The sequence below is a fragment of the Hylobates moloch genome, unplaced genomic scaffold (assembly GCF_009828535.3).
Source record: "Hylobates moloch isolate HMO894 unplaced genomic scaffold, HMol_V3 SCAFFOLD_5, whole genome shotgun sequence".
NCBI lineage: Eukaryota > Metazoa > Chordata > Mammalia > Primates > Hylobatidae > Hylobates > Hylobates moloch.
In genome coordinates this window covers 98371160-98390562 of record NW_026652280.1, presented here as the reverse complement: position 1 = coordinate 98390562, position 19403 = coordinate 98371160, and the positions used below count along the sequence as shown (strand labels likewise).

General features: G+C 55.4%; 1 protein-coding gene across 1 annotated transcript; it reads right to left on the bottom strand.

Annotated features, from left to right (window-relative positions):
- Nucleotides 1-405: 405 nt before the first annotated feature.
- On the bottom strand, nucleotides 406-19365 carry INSRR (insulin receptor related receptor). Its single transcript, XM_032154108.1, has 22 exons — nucleotides 18787-19365; nucleotides 14091-14642; nucleotides 12226-12529; nucleotides 11984-12126; nucleotides 11636-11780; nucleotides 9612-9826; nucleotides 9287-9413; nucleotides 6880-7118; nucleotides 6311-6478; nucleotides 5979-6174; nucleotides 5732-5773; nucleotides 5436-5656; nucleotides 5067-5203; nucleotides 4822-4984; nucleotides 4534-4639; nucleotides 3785-3837; nucleotides 3362-3591; nucleotides 2752-2862; nucleotides 2466-2625; nucleotides 2020-2149; nucleotides 1754-1888; nucleotides 406-1464 (listed from the first exon to the last, which is right to left on the bottom strand). The coding sequence occupies exons 1-22, from the start codon at nucleotides 18869-18871 to the stop codon at nucleotides 1221-1223; spliced, it is 3906 nt and encodes a 1301-aa protein (XP_032009999.1). The 5' UTR covers nucleotides 18872-19365; the 3' UTR covers nucleotides 406-1220.
- Between the last annotated feature and the right edge of the window lie 38 nt (nucleotides 19366-19403).

Sequence of the window (19403 nt, the reverse complement as noted above, 5' to 3'; positions counted from 1 at the left end):
ATCAGGGCCTCTCCCCTGCCCCATGTCTGCCCACTTAAAGTCTGTCCTATGACACTCCAGAAAATACCTACCCAGTGGACCGATATAACAAACATAACAAGGGATGAAATTAAGATGAGGTGTCGGGGACTGGTTGGTTCTGCTTGGAGGCCAGACACAAAGGTTCCCTGCCGGGCTCAACCACTTCTGGTCCTGAGTGGGAGATAATAGCAAGATTGTCCTGCCTCACTGCCATGGCAACCCTGGCTGCTCGGGTCCTCATGGAGGTGGTGTTTGACAGCAGTGTATTTATCCCGTGTCTCTGCCTTAGGGTCACCACCTCGAGTCCCAGAGGAGAGAGAAAGGAAGTTCATTCGGTGTTAACACCATGTAGATGGAGAGATAATGGGCTGCCTGGGACCAGGGTACAAAGAGGCCTCAGCATTTATTGTGCCTTCTCCAGTCTTCCCATGAGAGGCAGGGGTGGGGGCAGGGCTGCGTGAGGGTGAGGGGAGGGAGGAAGATGAGGCTCTGAAAGCCTTAAGCATCCAGGGCTAATCATTGAGCGGAGGGACTGGAGAAAGGGTGACTATACTCCAAGGGATGCCCTGGAGGAAAGGAGGAAGGAGCACCAAGCTTGGGGAGCCCTGGGTGGGGCAAGAGGAGAGGAGGAGGTGAGGGCAGGCAGGCTGGGAACCACTCTCCAGGCCCCTGGGTTCTCCCCATGCCACCTGGTCAGTGGAGCTGAGGGGAGGAGGTGAAAAGCAGTGGCAAGCAAGGCAGTCATGTGGACCCCCCACCACTCTCCCACACATGCACGGAGAGCGCCCCAGGCTTGCTTCTGATTGCTCATCTGATTTCAAACACGTCGATGGACCTACCTGTCCAGAGGAGACCCCAAACTGAGGGGCAGGGCCTCTAGGGTGGGCGGGCCCCCTCTTCCTAGTCTGAGTGGGGTCCCTTGCTCTGAGGGCAGGACGTCTGTCCTTGACCTGATCTCTACTCCTCCGGCTTTGACCCTGCTTGCTTTCCCCCGAGGGACTCAGAGTCTGAGAAACTCCTATGGTGAGACCCCTCTGCCCACCCCCACAGCCTTCCCTGCTCCTGTTCTCTGCCCCACCCTCGGCCACCCCTTGCCCTGAGTGGGGGTGGGGGTGAACATTCAGGCATCTCAGCCACAGAGGTTGGGTCCCTTCCTCTCTCCCCATGGGAGGCCAGCCAGCCAGGGAATGAGGTGCCCCTCAGTACCCTGGACCCCCATTTTGAGGGCTGCAGTCTGAGGAAGCCCCTCTTGGGTTGGGTGAGGAGTCAGGCTCTACATCAGTGGGAGGCAGGGAGCCCCGGGCCCCCCGGCACTCAGGGCTATAGTAGAAGGAGAGGAGGCGGAAAGAGGGCCGCAGCTCCTCCTGTATGCTGTCCAGAATGTGTGTGAAAGACGGGCGCAGGCGTGGGTTTGGCTGCCAGCAGCGGCTCATCAGCTCCTGCCTGGTGGGTGGGGGGAGCAGGGTCAGAGGCATCCGGGAGCCCCTGCTGCACTCTCAGCCTCCTGCACTGAGGGTCAATTGATGGGAGTGGGCATCATGGGCCATTATGTCTGGGAGAGTGAGAAGGGATTAAATGGGAGTCTTGGGGGTTTGCGATGGGGGGGTGGCGCTCATAGCTGAGGGTCAGTGGATGTCAAAGCATCAGAGGAGGTGAGCCAGAATCATGGAGTTGGGTGGGGGAGGGTTGTAGGTAGATCAGCAATGAGGAAGGGGCAGGGGAGGTAACTCACAGCTGAAGGGGACAGCCCTCCAGCTCCTCCAGGACCCCGCCATCCATGACGAACTTCAGCACCTGCTCGTTGGACAGGCCCTGGTAGGGTTGTTCAGCCAGGGTGGCAATCTCCCAGAGTACCACGCCGAAGGACCTGGAGGGCATGCAGGAGCTCCTGAGCCCAGCACGCTTCATGCTGCTCAGTGCACTCCAAGGGATGGGGGTGTTCCAGGCCCCTCCCCAGATCCCGCCTCCACATCCCTGGATGTTCCAGCTCGGCCCCACCAGACATCCGAGTGGGTGGTGAAGATCCCATCTTTGAGGGACTCGGGGGCCATCCAGCGCACGGGCAGCAGCCCCTTCCCACCCTTGCGGTAATAGTCTGTCTCATACACGTCCCGAGTCATCCCGAAGTCTGGAAAGTGAGGGTGAGTGTGGAGGAGGTGTGGGGCATAAGAGCCACACACTAGCTCCTGCCCCTGGGATACCTCTCCCAATCTTCTCATCCTCCAGAGTCACCAAGAACCCTAGAAAGAGGGACTCAATGGACCTCAGAGCTCATCCCATCCAAACCCCTCTGCCCTTGGACAAGAGACTAAGATCTAGGGTGGGGGTGACTTGCCAAGGGTCTCACAGGCTGTCAGGACCAGGGCTGTGGGTCTCCTGATGCCTAGCTTAAGGGAGTCTCTTTACTTTTCAGGCCGCCCTCATCTGCCTGGCACCCTCTGTACCCCCGATCTTGACGGTGAAGTCCTGGGACACCATGCAGTTGCGGGCTGCTAGATCTCGGTGCACAAACTTGTTGGCAGCAAGGTAGGCCATGCCGTCTGCAATCTCACCAGCCATTTGGATCATTTCCCCCAGTGCTGGCTGTGGGAGCCCAGGGTTGTTCTAGAGCCAAGATTGGGGGCTGGTGAGGAAGGAACTCAGAGGCTGGTCTCCTGTCCAGAACTGGCCCCCACCTCCCACACTGTGCCCAACCCTTCTCTCACTCCCCAGAGTCTTCCTGGTCCCTACCTCTGCCTCAGGCCGCAAAGATCGAAGATGGCTCTTGAGGTCCCCACGGGTCATTAACTCCATGATGACCAGAGTTGGCTGGCCCTGAGACACCACACCCAGGAGACGCACCTGGGACAGACAAAGGGCCTAGCAGACCCCCTAGTTCCTTCCCCTTGACCCATTTGGCCAAAAGCCTGATCTGCTATAACCACAGTCTGACTCAGACACCAAACCTGACTCTAACCCCAACCATGACCATAACCTGACTCCTGACCTAACAATGACCCTGACCCTAACCCATGACCTTCATCATATCTGATGATCATCACAGTCATGAACTTGGTCCATCTTTGGCCTTGAGCCCAATCAGGACTCTAATAATGATCTGGACACCCAATATTGAGCCCCAATCATGACTGATCTCAGTCCTAGCCATGACTCTACAGTGGCCCCACTATGACCCTGTTTGCCTCTAACCCTAACCATGACCTTCACCCCAATTAGGATACTAACCATGGTCCCAATCTTGAACTTAATGGTGCCCTAACCTCATCTCTGACCCTTTCTTTCTTATCACATGAACTTTACACTAATTATGACCCCGACAATGCCCTTGGCTCTCCCTTACCACATGGTGACACTTGAAGGCTTTCATGACAGAAGCTTCCTTGAGGAACTCAATGCGTTCCCGTGGGCTGGCCAGCTCATTCACCGTCTTCAGGGCCACAGGTGTGGACTCCTCTCCAGCCTCAAGTCCTCGTGCCAGCCCCTCATATACCATCCCAAAAGAGCCCTGGCCCAGTTCCCGGATTATCGAGATCTGCTCCCGAGACACCTCCCATTCATCAGGGACGTACACTGCAAGGAGATGGAGGGTCACAAAGCGAGGATGCTGCTCTCTGCCACACCTCATCCCCCAACTTCTCTTCTCCTCTTCTGAAGGGCTCTGGTCCCAAGGCTATCTTCTGCAAGAAGGTCTCCTGGAAATCTGTCTCTGCTCCTCTCCTGTCTCCCTTTCCCACACCACCTGTCCACTCACTCCCAGACCTACTATCGGAGGCGCTGAAGTACTCCGGATTCACAGAAGCATACACGGTTCTGTTTCTGCAATGGGAGGTGAGGAGGTCAGGCTGGAAGGGTTCTCAGGAAGGAATGAGCAACATCAGAAGAAGGACGAAGGACATTTCAAGGAGGAGGGGAGTTACTGACCACACCCCCAGCCTTGGTCAGGATGACTCCTGGGGATCCCTAAGTACCCTCCAAGCTGGCCTTGGCCCTATTCCTGGGATCTGACAGGGAATAGGGAGGACAGAGGAGTAAAGGGGCTTCCGCCCTGTCAGCTAGTCCCTATAGCCAAGCTGATCAAGGTCCAGCCCCATTTTCCTCTTGCAGTCAGCCCTGGAAGGATCTGACATCAGGCATTCTGGAACACATCCCCAGGCCTCCTGCTTCTCCTCTTAATAAGGGACCAGCTTTATTATTTCTCAGCTTGGGTGCACAAACTCTCACACCTGACAGGTGGTGTGAGAGTGTGGTGACCAACAATCCCAGTGTGGCTGGACTGAGGGGTTTCCTAGGATGTGGAACTTTTACTGATAAAACCAGGAAAGTCCCAGGCTAACCGGGATGAGTTGGTCACCCTAGCTGAGAGGTATGTTTCCTCCGTGCCACTGCAGGGGAAGAGTTACTGCCTGTATGGAAGACCTGTCTTTTTACTGTCTCATCTACCTCCCTTTGACAGACTTTATGATGAGGCCTCAGGGAGAAAAGGGGGTGGGGACCGGTGGGACTTATCATCACCTCTTCTTGCCGTAGAAGAAACCAAGGGCAGCAAGAACGATGAGCAGCGTGAGCCCCACAGGGGTGGCAGTGAGGAGGACATGCAGTCCCCCAGCATCCTCCTCCTCTGGCAGTCAGAGGGCAGCAGAGGGTAGAGTCAAAGATGTAGAAGTCAGAGGGAAGGCCATGCTTCTCTTTCCATGCTGGGAGGTGAGGATGGGGAGAGATGCGGGGGGAGGGGCCTGTGGTGGGCTGGGGACCAGGTAGGGCTGTTCGGTGATACAGGTCTGTGACAGAGGCTGTGTATACCTGGGCCAAGGATGTAGAATGCAACACTGTCTGTCCAAGAGCCATTGCCAGCCAGTGAGGTTGCCCTAACCCTGGCAGAGTAGTTTCCAGGGGGCAGCAGGGCCAGGTGGACTCCCCCAAACTTCGCATATCGAAGACGGGACACACACAGCACTGTGGCCTCCTGAGAGTAATGCAGAACAGCTGGCTGGGAAGGCGATGTAGGCACAAAACGGGGCTGGGATGGGGGTCCCACGGGCACCTACCTCTCCCAAGCGGCGGTACTTGATTTCGTACTTGAGGATGAGTCCGTTGGGGTCTGGTGGCTCGAGCCAGCGCAGGAGGACGCTGTTCTTGCTGGAGGCCTCCCAGGCCACCTTTCCTGGAATACCATCAGCCCCTCCTGCGGGAAGGGGCATCCAGCAGCCAGGCCAAAAGTGATTCATCTCACCTTATGTTCAAACCCAAGCTAAACTGGGCTGAGCTGGGAGGTGGGGAAAGCTTTGGGATTATGGGAACTGAGAGGGGCAAGCAAAGCGAGGCTCTGGGGTTAGCGAGAAGTCAAACCCCAAACCTTTGCACAGGGTCCTTGGGGTCGGTGATGGGTGTAGAAGGTGTGTGTGGGGGTCACCTACTGTGGGGCATGGTGCGCGCAAAGACGAAGGTGGCGGCGCTGCAGCCCACGGTGTGCGCCGCGTGGTTGCAGGCATGGATATCGATCCGATATTCCGTGAAGTGGCGCAGGCCGCTCAGCACCGCTCGCTCACGGGGCACCTTGTCCTCCTGGATCTCGAAATCCGAGCTGTTGCCCCCCAGCCGGAGGGGCCCAGCTGCCCGGCGGTGCCGCCCTGAGTCCCTGGGGAGAGCGAGTCAGAGCCAAGGCCCAGCCCCCAAAGCCACGCCCCTCAGCACCTGCCCTAGTCCGGCTCACCTTTGGGGGCTCTTGTTGATGGACGTCACCTTCCAAGGGGATCTGGGGAGGCCAGGAGTAGCCCTATCAGGCCTGTCCGGATGCACCCCTGTGCCCTCTGCAGCGCGTACCGCCTCCAAAAGCACCCAAAACCCGGCACCTGCCCACACAAGCAAGGCCCCACCCACAAACCCCACTCCTCCCGCAAGACCCGCCCCTCACGGGCCCCCCTCATCAGACCCGCCCAGGCCGCGCGCGCTCTTCGCACATGGGGATGGTGATCGCGTTGTGTAGAAAGTTTTCAAACTTCTTCTGGAACGAGGCCTCTTGCGCCTCCAGCGGGGGCAGAACCTGACCAGGAGGTGGGTGCTGGCAAGGGCAGCAGTCGGACTCCACCTCGGCCTCAGGATGCCCGTCTTCGCGGTCGAAGCGCGGATCGTTGTTGCTGGTGGGCAGCCGCAAGCCTGGCGCCGCAGCGGGAAGACACTAGTAAGACAGGCGGTCTACCCGCCCCTGATCTTCCCACCTGCCCCGGCCCTGCGCCTCCATCTCCCGTTCCCCACCCGCCCCGCAGCCGGCCTGCGCGTCGTCCCTGCGCACCGCGGTGGCAGTAGTCATTGAGGTAGAGGTCGCCGTCCTCTGCCAGCCGCTGCCACAGCACCAGGTAGTAGGTGAGGTTCCCATTGCGCTGGGTCGGTGGCTTCCAGCGCACCAGGAGGTGGGAGGAGGAGTTGGACGTGGAGATGACGTCCTGGGGCACCGTGGGAGCTAGGAGATCGAGAAGGATGCAACTCAGGGGTTGTGGGTCTTCCTCCTGAATACTATCTAGTAATGAGCCCCCCCTTTCTGGGGTCCAACAGCCTTGTTCTCCCGAAGAATAGGTGATCCTCATCCCTGGCTTCCTAGAACTCAGTGTTTTGTTTCTGTCCTCCCCTTCTCTGCCATAGGCCCTTCGGTTCCCTCAGCTATTGACCCTGGACTGTCCCAATCCCAGCCCCGCAAGGACCTAGGCAAATGCTCCCCCTTCTTTCTAGGACTCAAGCATCTGGCCTCCCAGCCTCTGTGGGCCGGGTGTTCAGTGTCCCGGCTTCTCTATTTCTGGTGCCTGTGCTCCCCTGTTCTCATGGATGCAGGCGTCTGACTGACTCTTGCACCCTCCAAATGCCTACCTGCAGGCAGCGTTCGGAGGTAGACGATGGGACTCTGGGCTCCTTGATGGGGGCTGTCCTCCTCAGTGGTTAGTGTGATGGCCCTCACAAACACTGCATACTGTGTCCAAGGCTTGAGGGAGGCTAGGGTCACCCCTGGCTCCTGGGTGCGGCTTAGGGGCAGCTCCACATCCAGCAGGTTCCAGCTCTGGGTTCCACAAGCATCTGGACCCACGTGCTCTGTGGCATTCTGGAATGGGCTGAACACCCACCCCCAGAGCTGAGGGGTCATTCAACCCCACCCTCAAGTTCTGGCACCCCCCCTTCTGAATCACCCCAGGACTGTCATTGTCCTTCCAGTATGCATGAGGGCAAAGCCATGACTCCAGCCACCTGTTAGACCCTGGCAAGGGGGGGTGGGGGAGGGGAGGGACTGTGATATCTGTGTCAGTGAAAGTTGTAATGATATATCTCCTCATCCTTAGCAGGGAATATCGAGTTCTAGTTTCAATGAATATTGAAAAAATATTGCATTGTATAAATAAAACAAAAAAGTGTGTGTGAAAGAGTCCCCTCTCCTAGAAACAGCAAGCAATAAGGTTATCCTAATCCCCCTAAGTGTAATTGACTGGAACCAGGAACAGGAGACTGCTCCCTTCCCAGTGTCTTCACTTAGGCCCTTGAATTGACTTTGGAGGTTTATGAGCCTCCCAAATGATAGGCAAAGTTTTGTGCATGTGTGTTTTTCTAGAGAGAGGGTTCCTAGCTTCAACAGCTTCTCAAACATGTCCATGACCCTAAAAGGCCAAGACCCACTGCCACAGGGAAATTAAGGGGCCAGAGGCAACTAGTGCTGGCTGCCTGAAGATCAGTTTCGGGGCAGGGCTTGGGGAAGCATCACTGGCTTTAGGGGTAGAAGAGGGCTCCCTGGGGGAGATGACAGTGGGCCCCACATGGGAGATAGCAGAACAGACCATGGGAGACAATGGAACATCACATTGATGTTCATGATAATTTGTTTCTTTGGACTGGGAAGGGGGTGATGGAATTCATGTTGAGCCAGGGACAAAACTTGAGGGAGGTCAAATTGGGTGGCGGTGGGGGAACTTGTGGCCCAGCTGGAAGTGCCTGCCTTTGTTGGGACCTATAAGCAGGATAGTCCAGGAGCAGGTTGGGGGGTGGGGGCTCATAGTGGGTGTCATGGGAGCAGGTGTCCTGTGAGGCATGACACACTGAGCAGGTCTGGGTCTGTTTGGCGTCAGGATTGGGCAGGATCTGCAGTGCGTGTCTCTGAGGGAACATAGCTGCAGCCACGCTGCAAGGCAGTGATGTTAGAGGAGCTTCTTGAAAGGCTCCCAAGGTTCTCTGCTCTTTGAGCCCAGAGACAGCTGTGTATAGTTGTGCAGACTGTGAAGTGCACAAGCCGGGGAGCCGGGGGAGATTCACATTGTAGTCATGCCAGGGCTCCTTAGAGTGCAGTCCACAAACCAGCAGCTTTGGCATCTCCTAGGAGCTTATTAGACATATGGATTCTTGGGCCCTTTTCAGGATTAACTGAATCTGAATCAGTGGGAGGCGAGGCCCAGGAATCTGTATTTAACAAACTCTACAGCTGCCCATGCTAGAGACCTTCACCTACCACTGAGACCTAGGAGAGTCTTGGCCATTTAAGTGGGTCTCCTACAACTGACTTCCTTCCTCTCTCCTCCCAAGCCAGATCCTGAGCCAGTGGTCAGCTAAGTCCTCTCCATTTTAATTCACAAGAAATGCTTCTAAGCCAAGTGGCCTCCATCTTCTATAATATCTATCAGAGAGAGAGAGAGAGCATGAACTTCTTACTCCTGCCTTCCCAGCCTGCATCTGAAATCCACTTCCCTCCTCTAAGGATATCTCCTTTTGATTCCTAGCCGTGTTTTTGGAGAAGTCTTCCCTGTGGTCTAACCACTATCCTTACTGTTAGGGTTAGTTGACTCTCTCCAAAGAAAAGAGCAGCTGTGGTCCCTGGCGGCCCCTGCTCCCTCCCTTCCTAAGGCTTAAATGAAATGCTGGCAGAGCTGCTCATAAAACTGGCCAAATTAGTGGGCGCTCCCCGAACCGCTGCTGGGGCAGGAGTGTGTGGTCAGTGTAGAACATTAGCATAATGAAGTGAAGTTTAACGATCCAAGTCTTCCCAGCAGGATGGCTCTCCTGGGCTCTCAGAAGCCCTGTCTTCTCCATTTCACTTGGTGAGGGGAAACCGAGGCATGGAGGCATGAAGAAGGTGAGGGAAGAGAGCCAGACCTGGGCCCTACCAGGGAGTACAACTTGCGGGTCCTGGCTTTCTGGGTCTTCATAGTCTCGCTGAGCTCCGCCCTCATCTGCCTATGGTCCCGAAGAAATTGGCCTCGTCCAGTCCCGCCCCCGCTCCGGCCCCGCCCCCGGCACTCACGACTCCTTATAGTACACGATGAAGCTGAGCAGGTCGCGGGCCTCCAGTGGCTCATAGCGCTCCCAGCGTAGCAGGATGCGGTCTGCCTCCGTCAGGTTGTACACGAAGCGCAGGGTGCGAGTCTGGCCTGGGTGGGGCGAGGGGCCTGCTATCAACCGCGCCTGCCAGCTGCTTGAGCGCCCACCCTGACCCCGCGGCATCCCATTCCCAGTGAGACCTCTGAAGAGAACTTCTCAGACTGTCCTCCTCGAGCTTTCTCCCTCCCCCAGGTGTGCGTGTCTAGTGTGTGGCCGCGTGTCCACCGGCACTGGGGTTGGGTTCTCACAGGCGGCGCGGTCTCCGTTGGTGCGGGGGTTGATCTCAGCCTTGTTCTGCCGACCTCGCGTGCCTGTCACCTCCTCCAGTCGGTAGATGTGCTCCAAGCAGAGGCGCGGGTTGAAGGCGAAGTAGATCTTGCCCACGGGAATGGTGAGCCCCGCGGCCACCCAGGACCCTAGCTGCTGTAGGTTCTGGTTGTCCAGCACGTAGAGAGTGTAGTTCCTGGGGGAGGCCAGGGGACCTTGCTCTGTGGGGAGGTGGGGGCAGGGGGTGGGAAAGGGGGTGGCTTATGGGTTCCTCCTGGAAGGGTTTTGCTGGGCCCGGGGAGGGGGGCGCTCAGTGGCCAGCTCACACCAGCACACCGGGGGCATTCGTGCATACCCACTCTGTGCCACTGCCCAGGAGTATGATGTCTGCCAAGTCACCCCATCTTTTGGTTTTCCTCATCAGTGAAATGGGGTCCGCAGCTTCCCTGCCCCCATCCTTCCCTCGACTCTCTTTAAACTGAGCACCTGCTATGTGCCAGACTCTGGAGGCTTTGGAGACACCAGGAGGAGTAGTACTCAGCCTGGGCCATTCCTCTCCTGCTGAGGTGTGGACACCCCCGGCGTATATGCAATGTGTCTGGAGACGTGAGAAGCCACAGAGAGCCACTAGACTAGATGGTAACTTTTTTTTCCCCTCACTCTGTCACCCAGGCCAGAGTGCAGTGGCACAATTGTGGCCCACTGCCGGCTTGACCTCCAGGGCTCAGGTGATCCTCCCACCTCAGCCTCTTGAGTAGCTGAGACTACAGGCATGCACCACTATGGTGGGCTAATTTTGTATTTTTTATAGAGACAGAGTTTCACCATGTTGCCCAGGCTGGTCTCTAACTCCTGGGTTCAAGTGATCCTCCCACCTCGGCCTGCCAAAGTGCTAGGATTACAGGCGTGAGCCACTGCATCCGGCCTGGATGGTTATTTATTTATGTATGTTTTGAGTTGGAGTCTCCCTCCGTCACCCAGGCTGAAGTGTGGTGGCACAATCTCAGTTCAGTATAACCCCTGTCTCCCAGGTTCAAGCAATTCTCCTGCCTCAGCCTCCTGAGTATCTGGGACTACAGGTGCCCACCACCACACCTGGCTAATTTTTGTATTTTTAGTAGAGATGGAGTTTCTCCATGCTGGCCAGGCTGGTCTTGAACTCCTGACCACATGGTGATCCCTCTGCCTCGTCCTCCCAAAGTGCAGAGATTACAGGCAGGAGCAACCACGCCCGGCCTCGATAGTAATTTAAAACATTCTTTTTTTTTTTTTTTTTTTTGGGATGGAGTGTCTCTCTGTGACTCAGGCCCTAGGCTGGAATGCAGTGGCACGATTTTGGCTCACTGTAATCTCCACCTTCTGGGTTCAAGCAATTCTCCTGCCTCAGCCTCCCAAGTAGCTGGGATTAAAGGCATGCGCCACTATGCCCGTCTACTTTTTTTGTATTTTTAGTAGAGCTGGGGGGTTTCACCATGTTGGCTAGGCTGGTCTTGAATTCCTGACCTCAAGTGATCCACCCGCCTCGGCCTCCCAAAGTGCAGGGATTACAGGTGTGAGCCACCGTGCCCGGCTCATTCTTTTTATTTTAAAAAATCCTGGCTACATTATAGGTAGGCCTTGACTGGCAGATGATAGGAATGGGTTTCAAACCCAGGCAGTCTGGCTCTGCAGCTGACAGGACCAGATGATGACAATTATAGCCAACCGTTATAGAGTTATATGTGACTGTAATTTATATTGTATATACTGTGTTCCAGGCATTGTTTTATGTGCTTTACACATAACAACTTGAGTAATATTCAAAACAGTCCTAAGAAGTAAGTAATGTTATATTAGCCCTATTTTACAGATGAGAAAACTGAAGACCAGAGAAGTTAACCTACTCAGAGTCACACGGCTAGTGAGTAGCAAAATTGGTTCCAGAGCCCATTCTCTTCACCACTGTTCTGGGAGTGTTGGAGGAAGGAGTGTAATAGAAGGAGCTGGTCAGAGGCCTAACCCTTACCCATCCACCATGGCGTCTCCTCGGATTAGTTTGAGATTCTTGAAAAAGCCCAGGGACACGAGGGCAAAGGAGTGCTTGATTTTGAGGAAGCCAGTAATGGTTTCTACCAGCCCCAGGCTGTGCTGCAGCTGTGGCTCCAGGTTATCTAGGGATGGGAAGACAGGGCTGGAGCAGGAGCAGGGAAGGTGGTGGGTCTGTGGGGCAAGGGGGCTGAATGGGGGCCCCGGGAAGGTGGACCCTCAGGACTGGGACCCAGGATGATGGAAAATCGTGCTGAGTTGTAAGGGGTGTGTCTGGGAGGAAGGGTATGACCAGGAGGAGGGGTGTGGCCCCAAAGTAGATACTGACAGCCCTGGCGAAGGTTGAGGATGAGGCTTCCCTCCACATGCGTGCAGCCCACAAGATCCTGTGCGGCCTGGATGGAGTCGATGGTCTTGGTGCCTACCTTGCACTCTTTAGGGCACAGCCCCTCGCACTTGTGGCAGAATATGCTAGCAGGAGCAAGCAGATGTCCTGAGCCTTGGACCAGTTTGGGCCTCCTCAGGCCTCCTCACTGCTCCCAGGGTGCCCGCCACCCTCCCTACACTCACCTGCTGCTATTACGGGTGAAGCCAGAAGGGCACTGGGCCAGGCAACTGCCCTGGTGTATGCCGAAGGTGGAGGTGCGGCCAGGCACAGAGTGCAGGCTGGCACAGCGCTCAGCTGTGACACAGCGCCAGGACTCATACTGGTAGGTGCCTGGCGGGCAGGCCCACAGGCAGGCACCCTGGAAGTAGAGGTGGCGGCAAGCTACACAGGCACGAGGGTCTTCTGGCTGGCTGCAGCCCCCCAGGCATTCGGTGTGGCAGCACTCGCCCCTCGCTGTGCAAGCCAGCCCATGGGGGCAGGGGCACACTGTGGGGAGAGTGGTGTGTTAGACGTTGGCCATGCCCCCTCAGTCCTGGCTGTCTTTCCAATGCTGGCCCCACCCTGTTTCTCTTGGGATGACACTCAGTCTGCACCCAGGTCCCTCCCATTCACTGACACTGGTTGCCGACTCTGTTCCCCTCCGATGGGATTCTTGAGGACAAGGACTGTGGCCCGGTCTGTGGCTCCCCACCTCCCACAGTGCCTAGTTGGAGGTGTCAGCTCAGGACAGAGCAGCGACCTTGTCCATCAGGGTTGTTGCTCTCCAGCCTGCTGTCCTGTCTATCCTGTCTAGGCCTGGTGCCCAGATCATGGCCGGGCATGGTGCCAGGGTGAGCGGGCCAGCCTCTCCTGAGCAGCTAGGCCCAGGGGCCTGGGAGTGTGTGCAGGGAGGGGCTGACATCCGTCGTTTTTTACCCATGCTCCTGCCCATACCGCCCCCACCTCAGCTCCCTGTCCTGGGCAGGAGGTGGCTCCAAGCAGTAGTAGGAGGATTTGGGGCTGGAGGCCCAATCGCCTAGAAACTGCACAGTGGCAGCTGGCTGGCTATGGGAGCGATCTGTGGGGTGGGGGTCAGCCAGGTCATGTTGACACTGTACATGAGAGGATGCGCAGCAGCTGTATTTACAGCCAACAGGGAGGCATCAGGGAGGTGGGGTGCAGCTGATACAGCAGGGATCTTGTTACTCTCCCACCCGCCCTGCTGCTGAGGCACTGGAGGTGAAAGGAGCTGACCTCCAGGAGCTGAGTGGAAAAGACCCCCAGGTTGGGGGACCCCAGATCTGCTCCCCATCTCTGAAAGATTTTCCTTTCCTTTCCTATAACATTTTGCTTCCTCCTGCACCAGCCATCCCTCTTTTTTCTCCTTTCCCCTTTCTCTACTGCCTTTTTCCTCTCCTTGCATCATCCTAAAGGTCCCACCTTATATCTTTGCTCTCACCTGTTCAGTTCTTCATTGATCATCTCCTTTCTTCTCCTGCTCACCCCCAACCTCAACCTCCCATTACAGTATTGCCAGCTGACCCTGGAGCACTGTGCTGTGGCCACTCTGATTAGGAACATAGAACTGCTACCATGACCCAGGCCCTGCTCTGACGCTTTGTAGAGTAACTCATTCCTCATGACACCCAGTGATCATTTTACAGCTGAGGAAACTGTGGCACAGAGAGGCTAAGTGAACATAGCCAGTAAGTGGTAGAGCTGAGACTTGAACCCAGGTCCTCTGGCTTTGGACTTAGCCACTGTCCCACACTGCTTCTTGTGCTGCCTACTCTCTGTTCATGCCTGTTCTTTTCCACCCCATGCCCACCTTGAACCTGTCCTTCACCTATTCCATGAGGCCGTCTTGGGCCTACCCCTTAGCTGTCTTATGCCACATTGGGTATTTAACTTTTCTGAGCCTTAGTTTCCTTACCTGCCTCATAGGATGAGTGAGGATTAAAAAACAGTGGCAGCTGAAAGTACTGACCCACACCATCCTGTGGCCACCCAGCCCCATGTGACCCTGCTCTTTCCCTTCCCTACACTCATGTTCTGTGCCAGTGCCCACCTCTCTGGCAGTGGCTGGAGGTCCAGCATCTGTAGTCAGTGTGCCCGCTGAAGGTGGTCCTGGCACAGGGCTCACCAGCAGCACCCAGCACACCAGGGCACACGTCAGCACACTCCTCGCCCAGCTTGTTGCCCACGATGTGGTTGGCGCCAGGTGCTGGCTGCAGCAGTCCCCAATCAATGGTGGAGAGGTGGCAGAGCTCCTGGTTCTTCTCCACACGCACAGCCCCACGCAGCACAGCCCCAAGCGCAGGCAGCGCCACGTCACGCAGATGTGGCATCTCAAAGATGACCAGTGCATAGCCTAGGAAGAGGCGCGTCCCGCGGATGACTGCTAGGTTGGGGAAGAGGTCGCGCAGGCTCTCCAGTCCATAGACACGGAAGAGCAGCAGGTAGTCGGTGACCTGGGTGAGGCGAGGGAAGCTGAGGCCGCGGAAGTCCTCCCCCGTGGCTGTGAACATGAGCAGGATCTGCAGGTGGCCCTCCACCACGCTGCAGTTCTCCAGCTGACGAAGCTCTGCCACCTCTGAGCGAATGTCCAGGCTGGGGCACACTGTGGGCATACATGGCACGCAGTATTGAGTACAGCCCAGGCCAAATTCCCCATCCAGCCCTGGCAGCTTTGGAGGGGAGCCACACTGGCAGTAGGACAATGAGTGAGGAGCTGGGCTCTGCTCTGGGTGTGGGGTGGCCTCCTCCCTGGGCCCCGGAGGGCTCACCTGCAGCCTGCAGGGTCTCTACCAGATGAGCCACACAGGCAAAAATGAACTCCTGACCCTCTCTCCCAAGCGCATCTCCCCTTCTTAGTTAATAGCAACTTCATTCTTTCAGTCAGGCTCCCAACCTAAAGTCACCCTTAACACCTTTCTTTTTCACCTTGTACATCCTGTGGGTTTATCTTTAAAATATGTCCAGAATCTGAACTGCTTGTCAACACCTTCACAGCTTCCACCATCATCTTCCCCTGGATTGACAGTCATAGCCTCCCAAACTGTCTCCCCAGTTCCACCCTTGTCCCTCTATGGGCCATTCTCCACTCTGCAGCCAGAGTGATCTAAAAACACAGATGGATCATGTTTCTCCTCTGCTTATAACCCCCCATGACTTCCATCTCTCTTGGTCTTACTACAGCCTACAGGGCCCTGCACAATTTGAGCCCTTGTAGCCTCTCTGATTTCATCCTTTTTATCATCTTCAGCTACATTGACTTCTTTGCTTTTCCTTGTATATAACAGGAGCTTTACTACTATAACAAGCCAGCAAACTTCTGCCTTGGGGTCTTTGTCCTTCTGTTCCTTCTGGCCAGAATCCTCTTCCCTCTACATGGCTTGCTCACCTCCTTAAGTCTGGCCAAATGTCCCCTTCTCAATGAGGCCTTCTCTGACCATCCAATTTTATTTATTTATTTATTTATTTGATATGGAGTCTCACTCTGTCGCCCAGGCTAGAGTGCAGTGGCACAATCTCAGCTCACTGCAGCCTCCATCTCCCGGGTTCAAGTGATTCTCCTGCCTCAGCCTCCCGAGTAGCTGGGATTACAGGTGCCCGCCACCACACTCAGCTAATTTTTTGCATTTTTAGTAGAGACGAGGTTTTACCATGTTGGCCAGGCTGGTCTCCAGCTCCTGACTTCAATTTATCCACCCACCTTGGCCTCCCAAAGTGCTGGGATTACAGGTGTGAGCCACCACGCCCAGCCTGAACATCCTATTTAAAATTGACTTCTATTTTCACTGGCTGGGTGCAGTGGCTCACATCTGTAATTCCAGCACTTTGGGAGGCCGAGGTGGGAAGATTGCTTGAGCCTAGGAGTTTGAGACCAGCCTGGGCAACATGGCGAAACCCCACCTCTAAAAAAAATACAAAAATTAGCCAGGCGTGGTGGTGCACACCTACAGTCTCAGCTACTCAGGAGGTTGAGGTGGGAGGATCGCTTGAGCCCAGAAAGTCAAGGCTGCAGTGAGCCGTGATCACGCCACTGCACTCCAGCCTGGGCGACAGAGTGAGACCCTGTCTAAAAATAATTATAATAAAATAAATAAAATAAAATTGTGACACTCTCTACTCCCCCTTCTGCTTTATTTTTCTCTGTAATTCTTAACACTGACTAATGTGCGTGTGTGTATGTGTGTGTGTGTGTTTGTGTGTGTATAATATTTTCAGACAGGGTCTCACTCTGTTGCCCAGGCTAGAGTGTAGTGGCAGGATCATAGTTCACTGCATCCTTGAACTCCTGGCCTCTTCAAGTAATCCCTCTGCCTCGGCCTCCCAAAGTGATGGGATTACAGGTATCAGCTATCATGCGTGGCCGTATATTTATTTTTAACACTGGCTAAAATATAATTTATATATTAATATAGATATTTATTTATAGAAATAGATATATTTTGTTTATCGTAAGCTCCATAAGGGCAGGGATATTTGTATAATTCATGTTGTACCCTAGTGGCTATACCAATAGCTCCTGGCACAAAGTTGGCACTCAATAAATATTCGATGAATGAATGAATGAGTGAATTCTGTGACTGCAAAGAAGTGATCTGAGCTTCATAGGTCCCATGTCTCTCCTAGCCTTAAGGGAGTTAGATGCCTGTTCCCTGAATTAATTTGATTGCTCTTGAAGGGACATTCCATTGCTAAAGATTCAAGTTTCAGTTCCTCAGCCTGACATTGTAGGGTGTAGATAAACCGTTCCTTACTAATGCGTCCAGCCTCAGAAGGGTCCTTCAGCCTCTCGGGTCAGACCTTTCTTCCCTGACCCTTTGGCCTGGAGTTAATCACTTCCCCTTTAGGCTCAGCTACAATTAGTCCAGCGCCCACATCAGATTACCTGGGGGCATGGCTCCAAAATTGTTGTATACATCTCTGCCACCCCCTCCAAGGAGGGTGGGACCCTTGTTAGTCAGCTCTGCTTTCCCCCAGTTGTGCCCAGTCCAGGGCTGGAACCACTGGGCACTCAGGAACCGTGGACAATGGATGTCTGGATCCCAAGTTCACTCCTTCCTTGGGGACCTGGGTGTGTCTGGCTTCTTCACTAGGGCCCAAGCCCCACTTGCCTTTCTCTCCCTGGACTCACTTGCTCCCAAGAGGACCTTCCGTGGCTCCCCACTGCAGAAGATTCAAGTATGAATGTTTCAGCCTGACATTCAGCTCCTGCTAACGTCTCCAGCCTCTACTTCCCTTCCCACTGAGCCCTCTGGTGTTATCACAAACACTACATGCCACATGCCATGCTATCCAGGCCCCATTCCTGATAGTTTGTTAAGAGAGGTGGGCAGGCAAGGCTGGCTCCCTGGGGGTTACTTCACATCTTCTCCCTGTTGTCATTAATGGTCCTGAGCTTGGCTCTGCCCAGCAACTGTGTGTGTGTGTGTGTGTGTGTGTGTGTCTGAGCCCACGCAGGTACACACACAAAAAAGAGGGAGAGAGAATGAGAAAACACTTCTATCCCTTCCAGACGAAAGCCAATCAGGCTCTGCGAGGCAGATGGGGGTTCTCTCAGGTGCCCACTTCCCATCATGCCCCTGCCTCTCCAGGGCTCCCCTGATGGGAGTCATTTGGCAAAACAAATCTAAAACCTTCACAGTTTAACCCCTGCCTTCCCTCAGGACCTGGCTCTGTGCAGAGCTGCACTGGGAACAGAACATCTGGGTCCCCTGAGCAAATACTAGCCCCTCCAAGGACGTGCTCCTGTCCTGACAACCACACTCTAAGCCGGCATCTGCTGTGCAGAAGAGGAGGGGGTTCGGTGGTTGGGGGAGTGGTGCTATGCCTTACAGACAGAGGCTCTGTGACTAGCACCCTTCAGGGGACCTCCTACCCAGCCCATTGCATCACTCCCCTGCCCAGGAGACTCCCCTGCCCCTGGGAGCCCCCAGTCTGAGGGGCATCATAGGACCCCTCGGGCAAGCACAGAGTCTGGATTCCTGAGCTGCTTCAGTTTGGAGGAGAATGGTGGGACTGGAGAAGGGGATACCTCTTAATCCTTCCCTTTTTGAAGCTTCCACCCTCAGCTCTTTTTCCTCTTTCCACCAAGCCCCCAGCACCTCCATGAGGGTCATTTAGTCTATAGAGTCCCCCTGCCCCTCCTCTCTAAAACGTATTGATGGGCAGTATCTAGCCTGGGGCACAGGCCCTGGGGTGTTGAGGAAAAGCAGTCTTCCCCCAAAACCAGCCTTCCTCCCTGTAGGGATTGGGCCGTAAGAGGGGGAACACAGGACGGGTCCCTGGAGGCAGGAGCTCAGGACCCAGTCTAGCTTTACCCTTAGTTCTCAGAGCTGCAGTTTCCTGTCGGCAACATTGCCTCCATTACTTAATGGCGCCTGGTTCTCAGCTACCTATCCCACCCCTGCCTCTTCCCATTCAGTGGCCCTAGAGATGACTTCTAACACTCTCACGGCCTCATTTGGGTTTTCAGGCAAGCTTCACTGGGACTACAGTTTCACTAGTAGGGATGGAAGATATCTACTCGTCTCCATTTTGAAGCTCTTCTCACCTCTGAGGGAGCTGAGGGAAAAACACCTTTATGTGGGGGAACTAACTGCTTTTCCTGCTGGGCAGTTCTCCTGAGCACTAACCCCAGCCTCCATGTTCCAGTGCAGAGTAAGTGGATGTGCTGTGGCTGCTAGCTCAGTTGTTTGGCCTCCCAGCTGGCTGGGAGGGAGGTAGGGGTCTGGGAGCCAGTTCTGGGGACTCACCCTCTACTGTATCCAGGCCAAATCCCAAGGAGAGGAAGATCACAGGCAGGCATGCTCCCCAGGGCCACAGACTAGGCACTGCCATTGTCCCAGCCCTGGCTTGTGTCCAGTCCCGGCTCTCCTCCTGGTGACTCTGGGGAGAAGGGTTTGATAAGCCCTAAGGGACAGAGAGACCAGGGTTCAGATAGGAGAGGGAGGGCAAGGGCAGAGAGACAAGGATCCCACACAGAGACAGCAGGGGACAGAAAAAAAGAAATGAGAGTCACAGAGACACAAAGACAGTGACAGGCAGCTGGAGACAGAGAGACTCAGCATGAGATTGAGATGGGGACAGAGATGCAGACAGTGACAGGGAGAGTCTCGGGCCTCCAGAGGGAGAAAAATGACACAGGGTTCTGAGCAAAAGGCAGGCCGAGAGGCCAGCCAACCCTGAGGGCGGAGCAGCAGGCTGGGGACCGCTCCCAAGGAGGGCAGCGGGGGACCCGGGGCGCGTGGGACTCCACAGGGAGAGTCTCCCTGGATCCCTTCGGGCGCGCGGCCCCCCAGCGCCAGCTGACCGTGCTGGCTGCGGTGTTTCCCAGGGCGAGCACGCAGGGGCCGCGCCCAACTCCCGCCCT